Source organism: Delphinapterus leucas, chromosome 18 (assembly GCF_059928025.1).
Source record: "Delphinapterus leucas isolate spDelLeu-1000000601 "Yukka" chromosome 18, BTC_Dleu_Yukka2, whole genome shotgun sequence".
NCBI classification, from domain to species: Eukaryota; Metazoa; Chordata; class Mammalia; order Artiodactyla; family Monodontidae; genus Delphinapterus; species Delphinapterus leucas.
Window position 1 is genome coordinate 59,023,187 of NC_143146.1, and position 27,874 is coordinate 59,051,060.

The 27,874-nt window shown below is 37.8% G+C and overlaps 1 protein-coding gene across 1 annotated transcript in view; it reads right to left on the reverse strand.

Annotated features, from left to right (window-relative positions):
* Window positions 1–23,075: 23,075 nt before the first annotated feature.
* Window positions 23,076–27,874, reverse strand: part of HTR2A (5-hydroxytryptamine receptor 2A) — a 60,888-nt gene continuing 56,089 nt past the window's right edge. The window contains exon 3 of the mRNA XM_022574839.3: window positions 23,076–27,846. Coding sequence (XP_022430547.2) covers window positions 27,047–27,846 — 800 coding nt within the window. The 3' untranslated portion in view covers window positions 23,076–27,046. The remainder of the gene's footprint in view (window positions 27,847–27,874) is intronic.

Below are 27,874 nucleotides of genomic sequence, written 5' to 3' on the forward strand. Positions count from 1 at the left end.
TTTATTTTATTTATTTTTGGCTGCGTTGGGTCTTGGTTGCTGCCTGCGGGCTTTCTCTAGTTGCGGCGATCTGGGGCTACTCTTCCTTGTGGTGCACTATTTTTTAATACAAGTCACTGAAAATGGAATCTTCTTCAAACTGAGTTTCACAACTAAAATAGAATACTCAAGTTTGCAAGTTATTTAGAACTGATAGGAAATATTTGGAGAAGCTTAAAGGGGATTTATTTAATAAATTGATTGCTCTGGGGTGCAGACTAGCCTAAGAACTGTGAGATCAAGTCTTTTACTGAAAGGTTCTTGTGTTGATACAGTGTGATGATAACCGGAAGTAAAATTTAAAATTTATTTTATTCAACATAAATACAATTATAATATATAGCTCCAATAAATTTCTGTTTCTGCTTTAATATTATATATATAATTTTGTAATATATAATTTGAAAAGATATAAGTGTGCACCCCCCCATATTCATTGCAACATTATTTACAATAGACAATACATGAGAACATCCTAAGTGTCCATCGATGGATGAATGGATGAAAAAATGTGAGATTTTATGTATATGTGCACAATGAGATATTACTTAGGGATATTACTTTCTTATCCTTAAGAAAGAAGAAAATCTTGCCATTTGTTACAAGATGAATGAACCTGAGGGCATTATGCTAAATGAAATAAATCAAAGACAAATAGTGAATGATGTCATTTATATGTAGGCTCTGAAAAGCAGTTCAACATGATGACATAGGAAGAGCCTGAACTCACCTCCTCCCAGAGACACACCAAGTCTACAGCTACTTATGGTACAGTTCACTCCAAAAAAGAAGTGAAAATTAGCTGAGTAACTCCTTCACATCAGCAAACACATCAAAGCAGGTAGGAAAGGCTGAGACAGAGTCTCACCATAAACCCAACCCCTGGCATGGCAGCCCACAATCCCAAGGGACCTCACAGACCCTGAGCTTCTCCCCAGGAATGAAGGGTTATCCCCTGCTTCAGGCACTCCAACTTTTAAGACCTGCAACTGAAAAATGAATCTCCCAAACATCTGGCTTCAAAAACCATGAGAGCCAAAAGGCTGTTCTCCTCTCTTTCTTAATATCTCAACATCCCCAAATTGATACCACTTTCACCTTACCTGTCTTTCACTAATTTCAAAGCTTCACAAAGTAAAACTTACATATTCCCACTTTCATGATTTCAGTTAGATTCATCCCAAGGTCTAATCAATTTTAATTATATTATTAAATACAGTATTGATTGTATTAATACAAATATATATTTGAAAAGAACACTTAAAATATAGAAATTAATAAAAATTAAATCACCAATAATCCTAGTATTTAAGAGAGAAATTCATTTAATTTTTCTGATAGGTCATTTTGTTACGGACCAGGTTTCTTGGCCTTCTTTTTTTTTTTTGCTGTACGCGGGGCCTCTCACTGCCGTGGCCTCTTCCGTTGCGGAGCACAGGCTCCGGACGCGCAGGCCCAGCGGCCACGGCTCACGGGCCCAGCCACTCTGCGGCATGTGGAATCTTCCCGGACCGGGGCACGAACCCACGTCCCCTGCATCGGCAGGCGGACCCCCAACCACTAAGTCACCAGGGAAGCCCTTGGCCTTCTTAATCAATAGAAATTGATCAGAGGCCAGACAAAAAATTCAGGCAAGGCATTATTGGGGCCCCTGCTGCAGCAGGGGAGAGTGAGAACAAACAATGGTTTCCCTCGCTTGCTGGCTCCCCGAGCGGGGTGGGGGTGGGGAGAGCTTGTTCCTTATATGGGGTGAGGGTAGGGGTGTGTCCAGGGGTCGGCCGGAGGGGTGGCTTAGGTGTTTTGCCCACCGCTTAGGTGGTGTTGTGTGCAGGGGGCATGTGCAGTGCCCTGCTTTTGCTCCCAACCCCCTGCTTTTGCTCCAGACTCTTCAAAGGTGGCAGTTGGGTTTTTTGGTCTCTGTATCTTTTGTCCAAAATTTGCCCTAGCTGCAGCTTGCATGCAGTTATTTTTAGTCCCATATAGTTTCTTTGTATTTTGTTGCTTAAAGAGAGGTGTGTCCAGGTGGAAGCCTTGCAGCACTGCAGCATGGGTCCCAGGTCCCGACCTGTCTCTCTCTGATCATTTAAAGTTTGAAAACAGTTGCCTGAAAAACTTTTGTGGCTGACAAATTTTTGGAAGCAGTAGTGACCCTTTTTCACTTTCTAACATGAATATTTAGACTTTTTAAGTTTTTAAGATAAATTTTAATAATTTATGTTTTCCAGAAAATCTCTTTTACCCAGGTTTTATATTTTTTGTAGCATTTTATTTAAAAAAATAAAAATCTCCACACCTGTGGTTATCACACTTTTCCCCTTGTTAGTGCTGAGTGTTTGGGTTCTTTCTCATTTTAGCTTGCTTCTTTCATTCAGAGATGATTCTTTTTAGTTGCCCTTTCCAAAGAACGATACTTAGATTTGTGTATGAATTTTTTAAATGGAAATTTAAAATGTATTCCTACAAGAGGGATTATTGGGTCAACTATTTTGAAGATTCTTACTATTCTTGAAATATACTGCCAAATTGCTTTCTAGAAAGTTCCTAAGATTTATGTGCAGTGTTTGTTTATTTTTATTTCTCCCTTTCATATATTGGTCATAACTGCCAATTATACCTCAATAAAGTTGGAAAAAAATAAAAATAAATAAAAAACAGACTAGGGTCATATTATATGTATTGTTCTAAAATTCCCCATCTTTTCTTTTTAACAGCTGTATAGTGTTTCATTCTGTGCATATACCATATTTTATTAAACCAATACCTTATTGCCCTGGTTATCAATGCTGCATAAAAATGACTCTAAAACTTAGTCATGTGATATATCATTTTCTTGCACTCACTCTGTGAATTCAGACAGAGCACAGTGGGGATGTCTTGTCTCTGATACATGATGTCTGGGGCCTCAGCTGGGGAGAACTAATAGCTGAGGTCACTCAGTAAGTGGGGAATGAAATCATCAGTAGACAATTTTACTTACATGCCTGGTGGCCGATGCTGGCTTTTGTCCAGAGCTCCTACCTCTCCATGTGGTCTGACTTCCTCACAGTATGACAGCTAGAGAGTAGTTGGACCTTTTACATGGCGGCTGAAGGCTCTAAAAGTGATTGTCCTGAGAGGATCAGGCAGAAGCTGCATACCCTTTTCTGGCCACTTTTGCATTCTATTGGTCACAGTAGCCAGAAGCCTTCCTAAATTTCGGGAGAGGGGACATAGACCCCCATCTCTTGATGTGTCAAAGAATTTGTGGATGTGTTTTAAAACCACCACACCTATTATGAACATGTAGACTCTTTATGGTTTTGTTCATTACAACAATAGAACAATGAACATGTACATAGTGTATCTGTGTGTACACTGCAAGGATTCCTACAGGGAATATTTCCCATGAACAGGGCATGCACATTTAGAATTTTGATAAATCTACCTAATAACAGTCCTACAAGACTTTGCCAAATTTGTGCACCCTTCAGCATATGAAAGAAACTGTTTCCTTATCCCTTTTATTACACCAACCTGTATTTGAACATTCCAAGGTAAAAATACTTTTCTATCAAGGAATTTTTAATGGGTAAACAGTTTTCCATATAAAGTATTTTACCACCCTCATTTGCATGTTTAGATTGTTCCTAATTTTTCATTACTATAAAACAATTGATGATATATATCCTTGTAAGTAAATCTTTGCCCGCTTTCTTAATTAATTCCTAAGGACACAGTCCTAGAAGTGGAATCTCTAAGTCAAAATTTATTCTCATTTTTAAGCCTCCTGATATGTATTGCCAAAATAACAGAATGTTTATACCATTTTACATTCCTATCAGCATCTTCCATTCTCTTTATGCCCCTTTCATTAGGCCACATTGCTCGGCTTTTGGGATCAATCCCTTGCCCCCGGCAGTGGAAGCACGGAGTCCTAACCACTGGACCACCAAGGAATTCCCCCATTAGGCAATGTTCTTCAACAGTGGGATATTTTGCATTTTGTAATGTATAACCCAAAGCACATTTCATTACAAATTCCCAATGTGAATTCAGAAATCACACAGAATAACTGTCTAGTTGTAATTCTTTATGATTGGGATGTTTTGATGAATACAGTGTCTCTTTGCTGCATACCATGTGTTAAAAAAATTAGAAAACCTAATACCTAGACTACACCATTGTCATTATCTCCCTGCCCCCACTATAGCTGCATTTTCAGAATGATGCTTTGGCATTATTTTCTTATACAGATAGCTGAAATGAAAACATGTAACATTTGAAATGGCTTTATATAATATTTATAAAGCAGTTCAATGCCCTCTTACAAAGTCTCCTATGAGTATTTCTCTTAGCACTAGGGGTCTTAATAAAGTTTGCTTTCCCAAATAAACTACTATACTTCTGTCCATCAGTAAGAGCTGTGTATTGTATTTCCTTCTTTGTCCTGTTTTTTAGGATGTCCATAACTAAGTTTTACCCAATTACTATAGCACTGTTTACTTTAATCAAGATTTTTATAAATACAGATTTTCTTTTCCTTTATTTCTTATTTCTCTCTCTCTTTTGGGAATCTTTGACTCTGACTACAATGAATCTACCTTCAATAATTTTTAGAAGGTGGAGAGGGAAGTTCAAATTATAAATCAATTGGTAAAAATTACATCTTTGATTAGTAATACAGATGATTTGGAGGTTGGGCTAAATATGTATTAGTTTTTATATTAGAACAACTTTGAAGCACTTTAAAAATTAGAGTGTGAAATGCCTATTTAGGTCTTCTGCCCATTTTTTATTGGGTTGTTTGTTATTTTGATATTGAGCTGCATGAGCTGCTTGTATATTTTGGAGATTAATCCTTTGTCAGTTGCTTCATTTGCAAATATTTTCTCCCATTCTGAGGGTTGTCTTTTGGTCTTGTTTATGGTTTCCTTTGCTGTGTAAAAGCTTTTAAGTTTCATTACGTCCCAGTTGTTTATTTTTGTTTTTATTTTCATTACTCCAGGAAGTGGGTCAAAAAAGATCTTGCTGCGATTTATGTCAAAGAGTGTTCTGCCTATGTTTTCCTCTAAGAGTTTTATAGTGTCTGGCCTTACATTCAGGTCTTTAATCCATTTTGAGTTTATTTTTGTGTATGGTGTTAGGGAGTGTTCTAATTTCATTCTTTTACATGTAGCTGTCCAGTTTTCCCAGCACCACTTATTGAAGAGGCTGTCTTTTCTCCATTGTATGTTCTTGCCTCCTTTGTCATAGATTAGGTGACCATATGTGTGTGGTTTTATCTCTGGGGTTTCTATCCTGTTCCATTGATCTATATTTCTGTTTTTGTGCCAGTACCATACTGTCTTGATTACTGTAGCTTTGTAGTATAGTCTGAAGTCAGGGAGCCTGATTCCTCCAGCTCTGTTTTTCTTTCTCAAGATTGCTTTGACTATTCGGGCTCTTTTGTGTCTCCATGTAAATTGTAAAAGGTTTTGTTCTAGTTCTGTGAAAAACACTATTGGTAATTTGATAGGGATTGCATTGAAATTGGGTCATTTGTAGAGACGTGGATGGACTTAGAGGCTGTCATACAGAGTGAAGTATGTCAGAAAGAGAAAAACAATTATTGTATATTAGCGCATATATGTGGAATCTAGAAAAATGGTATAGATGATATTATTTGCAAAGCAGAAATAGAGACACAGATGTAGAGAGCAAATGTATGGGTACCAAGGGGGAAAGGGGGTGTGGGAGGAATTGGGAGATTGGGATTCACGCATATACACTACTGATACTATGTATGAAATAGATAACAAATGAGAACATACTGTTGAGCACAGGGAACTCTACTTAATGCACTGTGGTGACCTGACTGGGAAGGAAGTCCAGAAGGGAAGGGATATATGTATATGTATGGCTGATTCATTTTGCTGTACAGTAGAAACTAACACAACATTGTAAAGTGACTATACTCCAATGAAAAAGTAATTTTAAAAAGTTAGAGTGTGAGTTATTTTGCTATTCACCTTTCTGTGCCTGGCAAAAGAATATAGGAATTTGGGATTAATAAAAGTTTTTATTTTAGGTTTAATCTAATTTTGTTTTCATAAACTATATTTAATAAAACATCTAATGGATTCTTTTATAACACAAAACTATCTGTAGAAGAAAGTTTTGCACATTTTAACATTTTGCATTTATAACAGTGATAGATCTAGCAACCCTAGGTTGACATCCTGAAATATATATTTTTGAAACATTATTGTGTTTGGAATTTTATCTTTCTATTAGTATGTGTTAGCTTGGAGCAGATGAAGATCTACAAGAAAGGCAAAATCAATCCCACAGAATGAAACCTGATAAGTGTTTGTAAATGACCATTGCTTTCAGCCCAGACTAGTTCAGTTGAATTTGAGAAGACATAGCCAGTATCTCCTGATTCTTTTAAATTCTGATTTTTTCCAGTCTACCTCCAACTAAATTAAACCATAGAATATGGAAGTCAACAATGTTATATAAACACTCTAGGAATATTATGTTGTGAGTAGGAAACAGCGGGAATGAGCCAGTTCTAAAAATGTTTTTATTGGGATCAACAAAGGAAGAAAAGAGGAGTTTTTAAAACTGTGAGTAAAGTAAGTGAGTGGAGAATAAGAATAATAAGAGAATAAGACATGTGAATAGGAGAGATTTTTATAGATTGAAACCTGATTCAAAATGAAAGAACTAGAAAAATGCCAGAACCATTTTGAACTTATAAGTGGTAAGGAAAACAGTGATAATTTTATTATTACATTTCGATTGCCTGGTATACAAAAGACTATTCCTGCAAAACTGACAGATTTCTGGTATTTTCACAAACCAGTTATATAAAATTATAGGCTAGGATGTTTCAGGAATACACTTAGGTGAAGTCAGAGCTGACATAAGAATTTATATCTCACTTTAAATTTTATCATCACTTGATAAAACTTGATTAATAAACAAACTTTCTTTATAAATCTGGTCTCACATTTCTCCAAGTAACATTAAGAAACTCTAATTCCATAGGATTTTATTTAGATTCATGTTTCTATGATTAAATATGAGAATGGTAGGCTAAACAAGGGAGGCTTCCTTGAAAATTTAAGGTGCTAGTGTGCATTATGAATCTCCCATTGAGAGGTATGGTACCATTTTTGTCGCAGAGCATTCTGAGAGATTTATGTCATCTGGAACACAGTTTGGGAAATATTGATCTAGTTTTGGGTTGGTCATGTTCCCATTGAATTAGACCCAATCATAATCTTTTTCTGTTTATAAAATCCTTAACTCATTTACGTTCCCTTAATCATTGGAGGTCTCTATCTTAGTTTTCAGTACCATAGTATCACCCATTTCTCAAACAAGAAACTCCAAGCAATTTTACATTTGACTGCTTTTTATTCTATCAGTACCTCCCCCATCAATTGCCAAGTCATGATGCATTTTTTTTTCACAGAATTTCACAAATATTTCTCACTTTTTATTTTTCTGGACTTACATCCTCATCTGGGGGCTTTGATCAACACATGCTTAGGCTGTAGCCTTTTCAATAAGCCTAACTTCTCTGCATGGAAATTTGTTTTTGTTACTGTTAAAGGTGTCACCCCTCCCTCTTCTTTCAGCCATGCTGCTGTCCTTGGTTTCCTTAGAGGAAACACTTGTTACCTTATAGCACTTCCCATGTAATTTTAAGAAGGTTATGTGCATGATTCCTATACAAATAAAAACTGCACTAAATGAAAGATTTTATTCAACTCATTAAATGAGGGACCAGTAAGATGTTAAAACTGTTCAAATGGGAGTTTGAGTTACAGAGATTTATGTTTTCTGCTAGATAAAATCAATTCATATTAATTACTATGAACAGAAATCATTTGCATTGCTATTAACTGGAATTCTTTGCAATGCTATAAGTTTTTTATAATTTAACTTCTACCTCTATAGGGTTGTAAAACAGTGTAGTCAAGAGAACATCAATCACAGATGCACATCCCCATGAAATAAGATAATACCCAGAGTGTCCTTAGACAATACCCAGTTCCACTGGGTTTAGCTTGCCAGGGAAAAGGCCTAGCACAGTACCACTAGATTTAAGAGTTTTAAGGCTTTTAATGAGAACTCGCAAGAAAAGACTTTTTCTAGTTAAACAAAATTAAAAATAAATTTCCATGTAGATTTAAATAGTCTATGATTTTAACCTCTGAACAGTACCCCACTTCCCATTCCTCAGGCCCCCAAATATTGAGCTAAGTATACAGTCCCCTGATAATAACTGCATATGGCTGTAGAGGTGTGCGTACATTTTGTGGTCTTGAACGATATCTCTGTGAGCAAGGGTAGCTGATCCTTTCAAAGATGAAACCCGGGACTTCCCTGGTGGCACAGTGGTTAAGAGCCCGCCTGCCAATGCAATGGGACACGGGTTTGGACCCTGGTCCAGGAAGATCCCACGTGCCGTGGAGCAACTAAGCCCGTGTGCCACAACTACCGAGCCCATGTGACACAACTACTGAAGCCCATGCGCCTAAGCCTGTGCTCCGCAACAAAGAGAAGCCACCGCAATGAGAAACCTATGCACCGCAAGGAAGAGTAGCTCCCAGTCGCTGCAACTAGAGAAAGCCTGTGTGCAGCAACGAAGACCCAATACAGCCAAAAATAAATAAATAAAATTAATTAATTAATTTTTAAAAAAGCATGAAACCCACACATTTGAGCTCTTTTAGCACCATTCTTTAAAATGGACACTACTGACAGCATAGTTCAGTTATAGTGGGGATACTTGTTCAAATCAAGCAAATAAATAAAAATCCTTACCAATTCATTGGATGCTTTGTCCTTTTGGTGAATGAGATCAGGTCCTTTCAGAAAGCAAATACCCCTGAGAGGCTGGCTTGTTTATGCATTAATCAGCCCTTTAACCAACCAGTACCTCTGAAACTTTTGAAGAATACAGACCAGTTACTTTAGTCTTAGAATATCCTGTAATTTTGATTTTTTGATGATATCTAATGATTATACTCAGGCTTTTTTTCTTCTTATTTTCAGCAGAACTCTGAAATAATGTTGTATCCTCAGAGCATCATACCAGAAGGCACAGAGGCACACAGTGTTTGTTTATTCCAATATTGGTGATTAATGTTGATCATGTCATTAAGTTGGTGTTCTCCAAGTTTCTCGATTGTAAAGTTAATAATTTTACCTTTGTAATTAAGAAATAATGTATGCCTTGTGACTATGTAGATGTCAAAGATTGAGTTCCCCAGGGAGCAGATTCTGAGATGGACACTAGCCTGCAAAAGTTTAACAGAGAATGCTCTTGGGATAATACTTGCGGAAAGGAAGGGAAGGATACAGGACTGGGCAGAGAGAAGTCAAACTGCAGTGCAGTCTCAAATGGGCCTCAGTGGATCCTACAGGATATTCTGAAGATGGGATGACTGTTAAGTGCTGTCCTGAGTTGATGAGAGGGCTGGGCTTTTATACACTTGCATTGATTAGATATTGATTATCAGGTGCCCAAAATAAAAGGTATGACCTTGGGTGAGATGGGTCTCTTTGGTTGGAGCAGTTTCCAAAAAGGGCTAATCGACAGCTGGAGTCGGGCCTGCTCACAGACCTCCAGCAGCTGGGGTAAAAAGTCCTTCACACCTGAAGTAGGATCTGACAGGCACATCACAGCATCCACCAGAGTAGCTTTCCTCTTATTAAGCTTTTAGTCACTAGTTTTAGTACTCACTGATGCTTTTCTAACTCTGTTATTTCTTCTCTATTTATTAGCTGGCATTCTACTGTAAAGAAAAGCTTTCCCTTCTCCCTTATTTGTTTGTTTATTCATTCATTCACTATTTTTTATCATATTGTACTCATTAATTTTTATTTTTCAGTGGATTATGTAATCCACAACTAAGATTATTTATTTTAATGCTTGAATTGTGCCAGATTTTGCAAGCAGCTCCCATGTCTTTTTGATATGTTCCCATCATTCTTTAAGCAATTCCTTACTTTCTGGAGTAACAAGATGTTATAGGCTTATCCCTGTCCCAGAGCTAGAATTAGACTTTTCTCCAAGGAGGCCTGTATCTATAAACTAAGATCTGGGAGCTAAGTGTGCTTGTTGCTTCCGGTATGTAATAGCTTCTGGGTCCTTTCAGGAGACCAAACTAGGATGGACACACACACACACACACACACACACACACACACACACACACACTTTCCTGTATGTATATATTCCTATATTTATTTCTATATTTTTCTCTATACATATTAAAATTAATGGGTTCATACTGAGATCCCCAATTCCTATCCGACATCATAGGTCTAGTCTTCTCCCCTTTCTGTACTTGTAATTCTCCTTTTCATCTTCTCTATTGTCATTGATTTTCAGTTTAATTCCCTTGCAGTCAGAGAACATACTGTGAAAAACTGCAGTCTTTTGAAATTTACTGAGACATTTTTGTGACCCAGCATAATGTCTATCTTCATGAATATTCCATCTGCTCTTGAAAATAATATGTATCATGGGGTTGTTGATTGTACAGTTTATAAATATTCATGCAGTCAAGTTAGTTGATAGTGTTGTTCAGATATTACATATCTTTACTAACTTTTGTCTAGTCTTAAAAGTGTCCTATTAATTATTCAGAAAAGAGTGTTTAAATGTATAACCGTGATTGTGGATTTATCTATTTTTTCCTATAGTTCTGTCAGTTTTTGCTTCATGTATTTTGAAACTCTGGTATTAAGCATGTAAGCATCTCTTATTATTATACTTTCCTGATATTATTATTACACCTTCTTTGTCATTATGAAGTGTCTTTGTCCTTTAATGGGAAGGTTTAGTCTATTTATATTTAATGTAAGTATTGATGTGATTAGATTTTGGTCTTTAGCTATCTATTTTCTATTTGTCCTGTTTTATTATTTCTCTAATTCTTCTTTCTAGATTTCTTTTGGGTTTGTTAAATATTTTTCAGTATTCCATTTTCAGTATTTGGTCAGTATTCCTCTACTGGCCCTTTAGTTTTACCTCTTTATATTTTTCAAGTGGCTTTTCTAGGAATCACAGTATGCATTCTTTTTTTTTTTGCTGTACACGGGCCTCTCACTGTTGTGGCCTCTCCCGTTGTGGAGCACAGGCTCTGGACGTGCAGGCCTAGTGGCCATGGCTCACGGGCCCAGCCGCTCTGCGGCATGTGGGATCTTCCCAGACCGGGGCACGAACCCGTGTCCCCTGCATCGGCAGGCGGACTCTCAACCACTGCGCCACCAGGGAAGCCCAGCCAGGTTTTTTATTCTCTTGACTCTTGAACCTTTTTGAATGAATTGTTCTTCTGCATGTTAGGTTAGCAAGAGAGTAAATAAATATACCGAGAAACGTGTCTTTTCTTATGCATAAGTTAACAATGGACTGTTGAGAAGAATGCTGGTTTGTGTGTAGAGACTCTCCTCCTCATCTCAGCTTTGCAGCTGGAAGCACTTTTACCACTTGTGTGTAGAAAGAGTGCTTTTTGTGACTACTATGAAATGAAGGGCAGATTATGTATTAGTTTCTTATTACTTATGTAACAAATTACCATAAATTTAGTGGCTTAAACAACACAAATTTATTATTTTCCTGTTCTGGCAGTCAGACATCTGCAATGAGTCCCCCAGGGCTAACATCAGGGTGTTGGCAGAGATGCGTTATTCTGGAGACCCTAAGTGGATTCAGACCCTAAGTGGATTCGGACCCAGACCAGCAGGGAAGCCAGTGTCGCTGGACAGAGCCGGGAGAGTTACAGGAGATGAGCTCAGAGAGTCAGGGCTGGGGCAGATTGTACAGGAATTTCTAGGCCCCAAAGGACTGGGCCTTTTAGTCTGCATGAGGTGGGGAGCCATTGGACACTTGAGAGCAGAAGACTGTTTCCAGAAGGATCCCTGTCACTGTTGTGTGTGAAAAGATGTTTAGGGTGGGGTAAGAACAGAAGCCAGGAGACCAGGAAGCAGATTATTGCAGTCATCCAGGTGACAGATGATGGTTTGGGCAAAGGTGGTAGCAGTGTGGGGTGATGGATATATTTTGAAGATTGAGCCAACGGTATTTCCTGATGGAGAAGATATTAAATGTATTCTTCTCTTTCTCTCTCTCTCTCTCTAAGTGTAAATATAAAAGGAAAAACAATTGAATTCTCCCTTTGAACTACTCCTGGAGCATAGGAACAGGTGTGGAGGGTGTGGAGACTTGCACGAAACTATTGTCAATGGCGTGAAGTAGGAGAGCTTCAACAGCTGTAAAAGGAACCTTCCCATTTTGCTGTGTGTGGCTGTATATTTGAATCTTTTACAACAACAGTATAGCTTTATGTTACTCGCATAGGTTTTTTTAAAGTTACGGGTAAGACTGACAACTTTTACCAAGGACACATTTCTCTTCCTTTATGCAACATGTATGCCATTTTAACATGAGCTTTACAGAGATGCTGGTTAATCAAGAGAAATAGTTTGCATCTACAGTTAGCAAGGGCACTGCAAAGTGCCATCGAACCATCTGATAAATATAGCATTAGAAAGAAAAATTCAATCAAGAATGGAACAATTATATTTGTTATTGACTCAGGAGATTGAGATGTAAATACAATTGAGGTTAACAGATACATGATTATAGATCGTGGTGCATTTGTTTAGAAGGGAGAAAAGTTTACTGATTGAAAAGAAAATAGTGGTCAAACCATACTGTTAGAACACTTGAAGGGAGAGAGGTACAGGCTGCTCCCCCTTTTTTTTACAGCAGTCCCATAGTGCAGTATTATTTGATAAATTCAGTATAGATTTCCACATTTTTCATATTGATGCAGAAGGACAACTAATTAGAATGAGTGTGGCTCTGTAGATTCTTTTTCTCAGAATATCAAGCCTTTCTCTGAACAGAGAGGCTTTTCTGGTATTGAATATATTTTTTGAAACATAACGTATGTAAAAATAAACTGAATGAAAAAAATCTTTTTTGAAATTAAGATTTAGCTAAGTGTGAGCACATGCATACAAAAATGCCTTGTGGTTCAGAGGACTCAGTGCAATAATTATAGGAAGATGCTCCATAAGTTCTAAAGCACTACAGTGATATAAGGCATTGTTTTCCTTCTCACTTATCTGCTTTTGAAGAGGTTTGAGATATTCCAGACACGGTTTTCTAGATATGTATAATGATGCATTTAAACACTGTTTTTAAAAAAATGAATAATTTGAATTGGAAAATTCCTAAACTCCAGTGGAAGTTTTCTTAATTTTGGGAGCTCCTTCTTCCTCATTCTGGATAGTGATAATCTTTATTGTCTTAAACCCAAACCAGAAACAAAATTTTTTCCTCTCCATCATGTTCATGGCTAGGTCTCATTGATGTCCTCTTCTCTCTGATGCTATGTATTTGTAAACTCAGATTGTTTTGGTTTTAGAAAGGTAATCTAAACCCTATAATTCCAGAAAATATGTCTCCAACAGGGTCTAGAACAGCTCCCAGGAATCATATACTTTAATATTTCTTCAGTGAAACATATGAATAGTCACACCAAGTGGGTAACTAAAAATTATGCATAGTTTCATAGCTCAGGGCAGATTTTGCCACAAAAGACTTTAGATCAGGTCAGGTATTGTTACCAAATCAGTTATTAAGAATTATTTTTTAGTGTCCAGAACTTTTGGGCTTTGGAATTGAGGATAAAGGATTTTGGAATTGAGGTTAAAAGACTGTGAGCCTGTTGTGTAATGGTTTCTGGAGGGCTTGATGCTACAGTTTTCTCCCATCTCCGATTCATCCCTTATATTAGCAAACAATTTCCACATTTTGTGCTTCTTCACTTCTGCTACCATCGTTTTTGATAAAACTGGGCTGTTCAGTCGTAACCATCATCAACTACACCTTCCACAGAGGGCTTTCCACGGGTACCAATTTGTAGTTTCTCTGCCTACTTTTTTCAGTGGCAGTCCCATACCTCAACTGTTCTTTATTATTATTAAATTTTTCTTTGAATTTTTGAATTTTATTTTATTAATTTTTGTATACAGCAGATTCTTATTAGTTATCCATTTTATACCTATTAGTGTATATATGTCAATCCCAATCTCCCAATTCATCAGAGGTTCTTTAGATCCGACTTCCTCTCTATTTCCCACTCTCTTGTTTCTTACCTATTTTGTAACAAGGGACCAGTGGACTGTGATTATCCCCTGATCCTCACAACAATCTCGAGGTGCCTGGGACTTCAAGTTTATAAAAGTTGTGGGTGAGAGAATTTTGCTCATTATCTCGATCGAGTGACTCTGCTTCAGGGTTTGAGGGCATTTTCTATGGAATAAAGAGCAGAGTTGGTCTATGGCTACTCAGAAGTTCTTTTTAGTCATTTCTATTCATAGCCCTGTTCTAGGATGATGAGATTGCTAGACAGCTGATGCTAAGAAAGTGTCAGCCATGGTGTAAGAATTTCCCTGTTAGAACAGGATCGTTCTGCCCAGGGAAGGCTTACCTAGAACAGAATGAGGCTGCCTTCTGCACGGGCATGCAGGGCTGATAGTCTTTCATCAAAAGGCAGATCTGAAAAGGAAATGTAACTTTCCCTCATTCTTCCATCTCATTACCGCTCTATACAATAACATTTGAGAGAAAAATATCACCTATTTTTCTAAATAAAAATAAATCTGGGCCTGATTTCCCCTGTCAGAAGTTGGTGAAAGTCCAGTTTTGTCACTGATGCCAGGAAGCAACAATCCCCCTACTTTAGAAGAATCCAGGTCCTAGTCCAGAAACTTTGAGATGCTCGTGTCTACGGCTGTGCAGTGGAGGGAGGCTGGGAAGCTCACTCGCTCTATGCCAGCATCAGGCTTGGAGTGCTCTTGGCAAGGCACCTAACAGAGGCCTTACTAACTGGCAGATCTTTCGCACTTGTAGAAGTACTCACCCCTTTACTTTCTGAGTCTCAGGAAAACCTTGGCATAAGCCATCACTCCCAACTGCAGTTCAAAGCATTCGTTCCCAGCCTCTCTGCATGTGACGTGACACACCCTCAGTGCTCCTGAAACAGGCCTGTGGACCAGCCCCTTTTGGAAGGAACCTCAGACCTTTAGAGACAGGTGCAGGTAAGGAAAGGAGGTGCCTGCTTTTTAAGTCCATATTGGTAAAAGAGTCCCAAACAATAGTAGATTGTTCTTGTTTTTTTCCTATTATATGAACACCAAGGGAAAACCAAGATGGGGATAGATTAGTTTGACAGGCTGCCAGACCTCACATGTAAATTTTGCCTATTTTTTTTTTTTAATTTATTTAATTTATTTATTTTTGGCTGCGTTGGGTCTTCGTTGCTGTGCACGGGCTTTCTCTAGTTGCAGCGAGTGGGGGCTGCTCTTTGTTGTGCGTGGGCTTCTCATTGCAGTGCCTTCTCTTTTTGTGGAGCACAGGCTCTAGGTGCACGGGCTTCAGTAGTTGTGGCTCGCAGGCTCTAGAGCGCAGGCTCAGTAGTTGAGGCACATGGGCTCAGTAGTTGTGGCTCGCGGGCTCTAGAGCGCAGGCTCAGCAACTGTGGCACACGGGCTTAGTTGCTCCGCGGCATGTGGGATCTTCCCGGACCAGGGCTCGAACCTGTGTCCCCTGCATTGACAGGCAGATTCTTAACCACTGCGCCACTAGGGAAGTCCTGCCTATGGTTTTTAACTCTGGAGGTTCCTTTGCCTACATTTTTGTCCCCCTTTCTGTGGGATATAGTCACGCAGTTCCTCCTAACAAGCAGTTACCTCTTTGCTCTTTAGCTAATAATGTTAATATTTGTCACGTGTTCTATAATTGGCCAAATCCTGTTCAAGGATCTACCTCTAATTCTCACAACTTCACAAGATATTATTGTCTCCGTTTAACAGATGAGGCTCAAAAAGTTTAAGTAAGTTTTTCGTTTTAATATTTCCAGTAAATAGCAGAGGAAGAATTTGTTCTTTTTAAAAGAATATTTATTTCTTTATGGCTATGTTGGGTCTTAGTTGTGGCATACAGGATCTTTCCTTGCTACATGTGGGCTCTTCGTTGTGGCACATGGACTTCTCTCTAGTTGTGGCACTCCAGAGCCCGTGGGCTCTGTAATTGTGGCACAGGGGTTCAGTAGTTGTGGCATGCAGGCTTAGTTGCCCCGCAGCATGTGGGATATTAGTTCCCTGACTAAAGATTGAACCTGCGTCCCCTGCATTGGAAGACAGATTCTTAACCACTGGACCACCAGGAATGTCCTGCAGGGGCAGAATTTGAAGTAATGTCTATGTAACTCTTGAAAGCCCATGAAATTCCAAGCACGTTCCTAAATCTTTTAGCATGAGATTTAAAATACAACCTTCCCTTAATGGCCTTACCATGAACTTTAACTCACTGTAAAATTCACTAAGATAAAGTTCCCAAGCTCTGTTATGTAACTTCTTGTTTTTGTGAACCTAAGGAGTATGGAACAACTCAAACAATTCTTGCTGCACTGCAGGGGGAAGTATTTTATTAGATTATTTTTACTTATGTCCTATAGTTAATTCTCTCATTTCTTCTTAGAGTTTCGGTTTGTAGATAATTAAATCCATGCTCTTTTCTACTTACAGGTGTAAATTGAGCATCTTCCTGAGAGCTGCAGGTCCATGTATCATTCCGTGCCTTTCTTCTCCTAGGTATATCTTCATAACATTGGGGGATCAGGTGGTTGGAGGCCTATGTCGGTCCCATGACATAAATGTTTCTAATTCAAATACTAAATGATTTTCTTCTCTCTCAGGCTTGGCAGATTTTTCCTCCTGATTTGTCTAATTTTCTTTAGATTGTAACATGGCTATTTTAATCACAGTGCACTGTGATTGCTTGTTGAGGTCATCGAATCACGATTCCCAGGGCAAGTGTTGGAAAAGCGTCACCTGAGTTTGGTTTATTTCCTGTCCATTGTATTTCCCGGATTTCATATTTAAGCTTCTGTATTTTAAAGCAATGACTCTTTTGCAGATTGCACTGTAAAAGAAAACTGGCTGGCTCACTTGTTGGTGACATTCTTTAAAGTGTGAATCTTCTGTTTTATAGATTAGGTAACAGATAGGAAACTGGAAATAGTTGTACCGGAAGGAAAATAATGTAAAGTAAGAAATGGGAGTGCTATTTGAAAGAGACAGCAACACTTAAGAGAAGAGTGAGTCAATAGATTCTCTCTTTTTTTGAGAAGGTGTTGACTAGACACAGTGCTGACCCTTCTTAGCCCCTTGTGTGAAAACTCTTTCTGTCCAGGGATCCAGCAGGGGGAACATTCTGCCCCGCTCACCACAGCTGGCTGGATTGCAGCAACTGGCCATAATCTGGTGAGAAGACTATTAGAGGGGCTCAGAACAAAATCTCTGCCCAAACCGAGAGAACCTGGACCGACCTGATTACCCTCTCTTAGAAATCTGAACAGGGGAGTATAGAAAAGATCAAGTAATGAGTGGCAGGTGTAAAAGATGAATGAGGTCGTGGTGGATCATGAGTGAGGAAGTGAAAAGTAAGGAGAAAACGAAGGAAGCCGATGGGTAGGAGCAGAGGAGGAGATAGGGGCACCGAGAGGAACGGGCTGGAGAGAGTAGCTGAATCCCATGGAGAAGTGGGGAACTTGGGCCTGCGTAACCTCAGGCAGCTGTAGGTTTGGTACAGAGCTGATTGTGTTTTTCTTTCTGGGCTTCTGTGGGGCCTCTTTGACATCAGTGATTCCTGCTTGCTCGTTCCTATGTGTATCCTGACAATAAACTCCATTTATTGATGGAGGAACTTGATGGAGATTTTTCAACAAATCAGCAGGTCAACACTCATTTTAAATGGTACTTTGTACCCTCAGCCCAAATTTATTCTTTTATTTGTTAGTGCAAGAAATAGAAAGGATATATAGAAATTTACTTTTGAACATAATTCTACTGGATGAAGGGCATAGAGTTTACTCATTTTTCCCTTCATTTAAGAGGAACTTAATGTTAGTTATATTCTCTGGGCAAGAAAGTGAATCAACAGAAAAGACAGCAATCAATCTATCATGACTGTATGTTATAAGATCAGGAATGCTCCTTTATAGAGAGAATGAGTCATGTTGACGGTGAACTATATTTATGGGTTGAAATTGTGTTTATTCAGCAAAGTCTAATTTAACCTGTGTTGTAAGTTAGGGACTTTGGGAGAAACTGTACCTTCACAAGGTTAGAGTTCTGTTGAGCGTATTCTTCAGTTTAACTGAGGCAAAGCAGACTCAGACATAATGCAGGCCTATGGTGATGTGCTCTTGCATTTCTGAATTAGGCAAGAAATAGGGCAAGGAACAGAGAATATGAATGTTGATTTAAAACCCGGCTCTAAAACTTACTACGTGTGAGCTTGGGCACATCACTTAATCTCTACTGTCCTTATATACAAAATGGAGATGATAGTAGTATTAAGCATGTAGTATTGCTTTGTGAGAATTAAATAAAATGATGTATAAAAGGACCTAACACAAGAATTGGCATCCAATAAGGACTCAAATACATAGTTGTGAAGGCAGTAGTTGTATGGGTTATAGTGTTGTATTAGTTGTCATTATTAGTGTAGTCCAGAGATTGGCTAACTATGGCCCATGGGATTTGTCTGGCCTGTTTCTATAAATATTGTCTTACTGGAAGACAGTGGCATCCTCTCATTTGCTTATTGTCTGTGACTGCTTTCAACCTACAATAGCAGAGTTGAATGGTTGTGATAGATCACATGGCCCACAAAACCTGAAATATATACTGTTTGGCTCTTTAATGAAAATGTTTCCTGACCTTTGGCGTAGTAGAAACAGGAAACAGTAAAAACTTAACAGTCATACAGATCTGCTCTTGAGTTCTGATTCTACCCCTTAGTTTGGTGAAATTGGGCAAGTTTCCCCCTGAGACTCAGTTTCCTCATTGGTTACAATGAGACATAAATAGATGTTACTGTGATTACATATGGTTGTTGGAATGTATATAAATATTTACATCCGTATCTTCCTTTTACATTCCTTCTGCATTTCTCTCCTATAGTAAGGAAGGTAGGCTGATGGTTCTGGGTTTAATTTAATTGTTTCCAAAAAAAAGGTCAAAACATTGCTAATTTATGCTTTATGTACACATTATCATTTACCTATAAGTGGGTAGTTGTTCTTCATCTGAATTCTTAGAACCAAGTAGGATTGCTCAAAGCCATGAGCAACATTAGCTGTTACTAAATTTAAATTAAAAATATTCTTCTCCAAGGGGAAAATAATTTGTCTTTCAAAGTCATTAAAACAAATTTCTTAAGGAACATTAGATAAATGCACCCATAGCTTCAATATTTATTTATTATGCTTAATATAAATTGAGATAACTTGATATTTGCATCATGGTTATGATTAGAATCCTAAGGTTGACAAGACTTACTCCTTTTCAGTGGTCCTAATGGGTTACTGGACTTGGTCCGATCCATCTGGTGAACGGGTAGAGGAACAAATGTGGTCATAGCTTCCACTTTCTACTGCAGACAAGTGCAGGGATGAATTAATCATAGTCAAGTTCTCTGGTGATAATATTTAAAGGCTGACTATAACGTGACATTTTCATGCAAATCACTCTTCTTTCTCTTCAGTCTTAAAAATGTTTAGTTTTCCTAAATTTGTCATACTCAAAATCACTCATGAATAACTACTTCCTATTTTCCTGCTATTCAGAAAAAAACACACATCATATTTAGAAATTAAATACTTGTAGATATATCCCATTTTTAGTGGTCAGAGAGGCATATTATTAAATGTGTGCATGCTGAGCAAATTAGTTTTGATTTTGTTATCATTGTTTTTTAATTTCTTTTTTCTTCTATTTAAAAAATTCTTCTTGGTTTACTTTTCTATGTTGACTTAATTCCCATCTTTTGGATATTCTTTTTTATATACCCCATTGTGAACCCTGGGTCTTAGGATGCAGAACTTTAGTAGTGGAGCCTGGAGATGGTGATATTGAACATTTTATCTAATTTTTAATTTTTTTCCCTTTAAAACTAATTTCCAAATGCTATGTTCTTAACACTTTTGCCAAAGGTGGTGGCATTGCCTCAGGGGACTTCTATCAGATGCAGTTTCTCAAGAGGCATCCTTGGGTAGGTGTGTCAAGTTATCAACATATTAATTAGGCTAATTTTTGACAAATGTAGTGAGTTCAGCAAAATCAACATGACTTTTATAAAGAAGACAGGATAATTCCTCATGAAACATCTTATTTCTATTCTTTAAAAAAAGACTTCCCACATCCCCAGACTTCCCACATTTAATGATGTCTTAAGTATAACATGCACCTAGTAGACCCTTGCTAATAAACCTGTTGAGAGAATAAGTGAATTTGTAATCCTGATCTCTCAACCTGATTTAAATATATATTTGGTGATATGACCAAATAAACCATATGGTCCATAAACCAATGGGCCCTTCTTAGACCCATTTTTCATATAAGAGGAGAAAAGTAGAGATTGGGTACCATGAGGGAGGTCTGAATCCCATAGCTGACTTGGATGCTACTAGGCCATTTTTGTATAGAACTCATACAAAAAATGGGGCTAAATAAACAGAACTCATACAAAGAATTGATCATTTGCCTGTTCAGACTATACAGTGCTTTTTTTAGGTCTTCTACAGCTCCGGTAGGAATGATATTGGCTGACCATAACCATCTTAGCAGAGCTGAAAAGAATTGTCTGCAGCATGCTTCTGAGTTTGATTCTGTATGAAACATGTATGCTGGTCAGAGAAATAAGTTTAGATGTGATTGCGTTTAACGTGAGTAAGTTTAGATGTGATTGTGTGATACGAACGTATGTTTATTTAAAAATTGTTACTAACCATAGTAATACCACTTGCTATTAAGGAAGCATAATGATTTTTGAGACCATGATTAATTACCAGCTGGATAAAACATTCATGCAAGATCTTGGCCAGGTGCTGTTGGCTCACCTTTGATTTTAGTTGTACCCATGGTGCAGAGTTCCAGGTCATCTCCTACTGCTGGTGGAATTGGGTCCTGTCTGCAGTAACCTTGATACCACACCCTTAATTAGAATTTTACATCTTCTTTACTTCTGTCTGCTTCCTGGGATCACTTCCCACATAAAACAATCTGCTGTCAAATTCTTGTCTCAGCTCTGCACTTGGGGTCACCCCAACTAAGACAAGATCATCTGAATAATAATATATTATTACCTTTCAACATCTGAAATAAATGTAGGATAGGAAGTACAAATTGTACTGTTCTCTAGAAGCCAGAATAAACACCCCCTTTAAGAACTCATAATCTTAATTATAAATAAAAACTTAAATAACCTTGGCTCACTTTCAACAAAAATTTAGCTTTTGAAAGAGAGATTTTCTCTGCAGTGTGCATTCTAAATCTATTTGGGCTTTTAAATTTTAACTGCTCAAGGACTGAGATAGTGGGAACATTTGTTCTACAGCAAGCCTAGAGGCTGTCACAAAGAGTAACCGGAGATCAGCTCGGTGCTTTGTGACCGCCTAGAGGGGTGGGATAGGGAGGGTGGGAGGGAGGGAGACGCAAGAGTGAAGAGATATGGGAACATATGTATATGTATAACTGATTCACTTTGTTATAAAGCAGAAACTAACACACCATTGTAAAGCAATTATACTCCAATAAAGATGTAAAAAAAAAAAAGAGTAACCCGATATCTTGGAGCAGCTAGAAACTACAAAAGGGAGGCTGACTTTGAGAAAAACACCACAGCAGGAATCCTACTTGTTGATATCTGACTCTTGGTCTCGTATCTTAGAAACTCCTTAAATCACTAACAACTTGATTTTTCTCATAAGATTCCCATATAAAATTAAAGCTGTCGTTTATTTGAAATTCATCTAAAGAATTTAAGAAAATGTGAGAATTGTGGGTTCCAGAATATTCCTTGCACATGAAGCTGTCTTCATGTGCAAGGTTCATCAAAGCTGTCTTGACTGGACTCCCTAGCACTCAAAGAAGCATAGACTTAGGCCCTGAAACGATCATTGACTCTCAGTCCTTCATAATACTCTTGAGGGAAAACAGGTTTTGACTTGTCCAGTGTCAGACAGTAACAGCAGACCTAGGTTTCTTGCCTCAATCTTCTGCTCCAGTGGGATCCCATCAAATCCTGAGGCTCCAACTGGATGTGAAAACTTCCCATAATGTGTTGGCTCAGGTGGACATACTGGTGTTAAATATCAAAAAGGAAGAACAGAGCTAAGATTGACATGAATACTATTCAGGGAAAATAAGGAAGCTATTTGTTTTTGCAAACTGCCTGCAAAGATAATCAAAAATTAACAAAGAAGTTGTGTCTTACTGCATATTTACTGGGGCAAATATCCATTGAAAGAAAGCTTAGTAATATTATTATTGTCCTCAGTTTAGAATGAAATCTTTAAAGTCACAAATATTTCAAAATCATCGTTATTATTGTGGATTAAAATTCAATGTTAAGTTATAAAACTTTATATAAATTATGAAGTGTCTGAAGGCACCTGTTTTTTTGCAGGTCATTTGAGCAATACCAGGAGGATGTTTCTTGCCCCCCGATTTCTTTCTCACTTGTGTCTCTGGTGCCTAAAATTTTTGCCTTTTGTTCCTGCCTTTTGGTTTATCTTCATGGTGGACAGCTAAAGGGATCTCAGTGAGAGACAATGGATTACCAGCTTGAATTACTTATTAGTGATCTAGCAAAGAGGAGAAACCTAAGGGAATGGCACATAAAGTAAATAGGTTTTGATGTAAGCAGCAGAGAACCAATGAAGGGAACTCTATGGTGAGAACAAAGCAGAAACAAATAGCTGTAAAAAATGAGAAGCATTCAGAGAAAGGATAGAAGCTGTTGAATAATAATGTTGCTTATCCCACAGTTTTGTTTAGAATTTGCTCTGATGGTTAATAATGTATAGAGGCTTTTTTCCCTTTTTAATAACAACACATTTACAACATTTATACAGTGTTTTACAGATTATCAAGCACAGCCATAGCCATGATCTCATTTAAGCAACATTGTTAGTTAGCCAGGACAGGTACTAGTAGTTCCATTTTAGAGACAGTGAAATTGAGGCACAGGGTTATTCAATGAATTGTCCAAGTTCATGTAACCAGTATACAGGGAAGCTAAGATGGGAACTTGCATCTTTTGGTTCTGAGCCCAGTGTTCTTTCTCCTGTACCGAACTGAGCAGGGGAAAGAGTTTATGCTTCAGAGTCAGGCTTGCACTTGTCACTTTTCTTGCCAGCTGTGTGACCTCAGGCATGTTACTAACTGCTCTGAATCTCAGTCTCTCCATCTATGAAAAAGAGTGAATAATAATACCTACCTTGTAGACTTGTGAGGATTCCATCAGGTAAAGTAAGCAAAGCAACCAGCTTAACGCCTGGCACATGATAGGTACTCAATACATGGAGCTGTAAACACCTGGAAAAGATACATACTGTCCCTATTTCCCTTTCCCTACATTTAGAGGTGAGATGATGAATCAGAGCAACTTTCCTGTTTATTCAATGATATAGCGTCTCCTTGGTTTACTTGAATTCTTGAAGCTAGCTCCTGCAAAAGTGTGTGTGTGTGTGTATAAATGTATCTGTGAATGTCTTCAGGTACACACCTGTACATGTGTACCCACAGGTGGAACCAGACATAGCGATCAAACATGGAACATTTGTCTGCTACAGATAACTAGAAACGGGATCATTACTATAAATCTAACTCAACCAGGTGGGTCCTAGCTCTATGACCAAGCCCCAGAAACACAGGCTTTGTACTCTCAGAACACCTGGATGGTACCTGGAGTTCCCAGCCTGATGAGATGGGAGGTTTCGGGCAACTTTCTTTTAGTGGACACAGCTATAGACTCAAAAAGTTGCATTTATTTTTGAGTATACTTTATTTAGAATTATTCATTCTTTCGTGAAATCTTTTAGAATAGCCTTGATTAAAATCATGACATAAAAATCTTCGCTGTATTTGTTACGTATGGCACAGAATAATTTAACACTTTATAATATGTTTCATTGATGCACAAATGGAAGAAGCACCTTGTGCAAAATTAGTACAGTAACTTAGTTCAATTTGGCTATGGTAGCATTTTAAAAAGTGACCATGAGATGGTGCTGTGCCCAAGTAGATTAAGTATGCTTTAAACTGAAAGTTTTCCCTAATTATGGCACTTAATTCTACTCTTTAAACTTAAAAGAATCTACCATTCAACTTAAAGTAGAATAAGGTTGGTCGCTTTAACAATATTGACTAGGAGTGAGTCCTTTGATCACAGATCCATGAATAATTCAAGGACTGTTTCACTGGAGTGAGAGGTGTGTTAAAAAGCCTTAGTGGGACTTCCCTGGTGGTCCTGTGATTCGGACTCCGCGCTTTCACGGCCCAGGGCCCGGGTTCAATCCCTGACTGGGGAATTAAGATCCTGCAATCTACATGGCGTGGCCGAAGAAGAAAAGAAAAAAAAAAAAAAAGAAAGAAAAAACAAAAGGCTTAGTAATCAGAACGTCCCCAGACTAAACAAAGGGCCCAAAGGTACCATTTTATTTAGGATCAATCAACTATGTAAAAGGAGCATTGTTTTCACCACCCTCATAGAATTGTGTTAAAAGTCTTCCCACAAAATTAGGTCAACATCCAGTTTATTTAAAGAGCTGACATTTCTGTTACAATCTGCTTTGACAGCAATGGAAGGTCATAGAAACATTAGAACATGAAATTCACATTTAAATTGACATGATACAAACATGCACACGTGTATATACTGTGTTTTCATTAATGACTTGCTTTTCCTCCATATAAATATATAAATACTGAATAAAGTGCATGGGAACATGTCTGTACAAGAATACAGATACATGTTTGTCTATATACACTTGAATAGATAATTATGGAGAGAAAAAACATAACACATTTGTAATATATATGTAGTCAAAAGACTTATCAGGCAGTATTTATGTTCATTCTCATCAAGATTGAGTATATGGGTGTAGAATCTGTAGTCTTTTCTCTAATATATAATGAGATGGGCAGAGTTATAAACTAAGGCAAAATACATTAGAGTAGAGACTTTTTAACATTTGTATCAGTTAGTATGGTATAATCATGAAAATAGTTTAGTTCAAATGCAACCTAGATACTAGCAGCTTATTATAAATTCTAGCTTTGAAAAAAACCCCCTTCAATGTACCTAAAAGGATATAATTAGGACAGACCTAATGCATTTCCAAATTACACAACAGAATCTCCCACATTTTTAGTTTCCAAATATATAGTTTTTTCTAATGGCATACAGCAAAAACTATTTCTCATTCAATAGAAATGCTTCAGTATTGTCATCACATATCTAACATCCATTCCAATAAGAATATGCAATTTAACCTAGAGTAATAATATCAAGGTGAATTAACTGCTGTTAATCTCTGTCTCCTTAACAAACTTTTCTATGAAACATTATATTACTGCTTTTTGGGGGATAGGATGTCCAGTGTCAGTGAGTGATAAATGAGTTTGTTTTCAGGAAAGTGGAATAATATTTTGCTCAAAACTATGGTAGTCATAGTTGGGGTCCAAGTTGAAGCTCATATTCCTAAATTAATTGCAGATTTTGACCTCAAGTGGTATTTTCCCCCTCCTTTGTTTGGTTGGTATTCGTTGGCAACCAGTCAGGAAACTTACTGAGAAAACTACCCTTGGAGTTGAAATAAACTTGTTTCTGAACCAGGTGAGAAGGAAATAAATTGAACTGATTCTCCAAATGTCTGTTAATTACTGTTTTGATAAGTGCCATTCAAATTAGGTCCTTTTCTTTAAAGGCAAAGATCTTGTTTTAATTATTTTTATATCCTTAGTACCTAGGAAATTTCACAGATGGTGTACACTCAATCAATGATTGTGAATCCAAAGCTGAACAGTTTTAGTAAATAATATAGATTGATCTGAAAGCATCGATTTATCTGTTGGGTGCCAACAGGTGGGTCACCTGCGTTTTACAGAGATGTCCTAAGACTCTACTGCTGTCAGTAGCCAAAAACCTGACTTTATTCCTCAATCCTGACACAGTTACATCAATACCGCTTACTGCTCAGAGGAGCGCAGGCATGATGCAGTCATTAAAGAGCACGTTACCAAACGCTTCTGTGGTGCTCTTAGGAGAAGCAATTTCTAGAAATGTATCTGGTAATGTTTGATTATCCTTTTGATAGTTTACCTAATAGAGCAAACACTTAAACAAGACCACACTGGAAATTCAGAATAAAGCACAAGTAGTAGAAGAGAAAGCAGCAATAGTTATTAAATAACACTTAAAATCTTGTTCACTTCTGAGAAGAATTAATTTGAAGTGCAGCAAATACCAGCAACTTTGTGAATATTGCAAAATGGCATCTATGAAAAAGCAGGATTGAAAAAGTTGTCAAGTATTTCTTTTAAGTATCTTAGCAATACAGATTTCATAACACTGTCTTTAGTGTCTTTTTGTTATTGTCATCCAAAACGTGTATTATGGTAAGTTTTAAAGAGAATTTTTTCTTTATGTAAGAGGCCATTATATTCATCCAATGTTTCACTATTTAGAGCTATTTTTTGTTTACAGCGACAGGTAACCAACTCATGCCATCAATTAACAACATAGTAGCAAGTTTTTCACTTGCAAATAGAAGAAAATTTAGATTTATTTATGGCCTCATTGTAATTATACAATAAAAGCTAATTATTTTAAAGACATATAATTTACAATGTTAAAAATAATATCATAAAGCTCACAGCTGAAATGCTGTCAGAATATTTTTAAAGTGCACGTTTTGTGGCATTGAACCCTGCTTTTCACTGACATAATAAAATGAGGCATATAGATATTATTGTTGGTTCCATTAGACTGGCCTAATCTTTTCCAGTCTCCCTATTTTCTTTTCTTTTTCCTTTTTCCTCCCAGATAAGGGGAAAATTGCTCAGTGTGCCCTCCGCAGTTGCCATGGCAACCAGTCCATCACACACAGCTAACCTTTTCATTCACTGTGTTGATATTATCTGTAGGAGTATCTTCTGAATGTTGTTTTCCTAGAGCAACCATAGTGCAGTCGTTATCTGTTGTCTTGTCATCTTCCTTTGAATTCTTTCTTTGTCCCATTTGGAGTTGACTAGACTTGTAGGCCAAGGCCGGGATAGTGTTCACTAAAATTAACTGCAATGGTTTTTTATTTTCCTTGTACTGACACTGAATATACCTGGAAAAGGCCGACCTGTAGGTCTTATTGAACAGTGTGTACACTAGAGGGTTGACCGCTGAGGAGAGGTAACCGATCCAAACGAACACATTGAGCAGGGCTCCGATGACATCCTCGTTGCAGGACTCTTTGCAGATGACGGCCATTATGTTGGTGATGAAGAAGGGGCACCACATCACCACAAACAGAAAGAAGACGATGCCCAGCACCTTGCAAGCCTTCTGTTCGTTGCTGATGGACTGCATAGTCCTTCTGCCGTAGGAGCCTGGCTCCCTGTGGATGGACCGCTGGAAGAGCTTTTCTGAAGACAGGGAGCTCTGAGGCAGGAAGCTGAAAGAAGCTAATTTGGCCCGTGTTCCAAGATCACTCACACACAGAGTAGCTTCTTTCTGGAGCGACTTGATGGTTAGAAAGTAGGTGATCACCATGATGGTTAAGGGAATGAAAAAGGACACGAAAGAGCCAATCAGGACAAAGTTATCATCGGCGAGTAAGCAACTCCCTTCCTTAAAGACCTTCGAATCATCCTGGAGCCCAAAGACTGGTATTGGCATAGATATACCTGGAGTTGGACAGAAAATGAAACATGA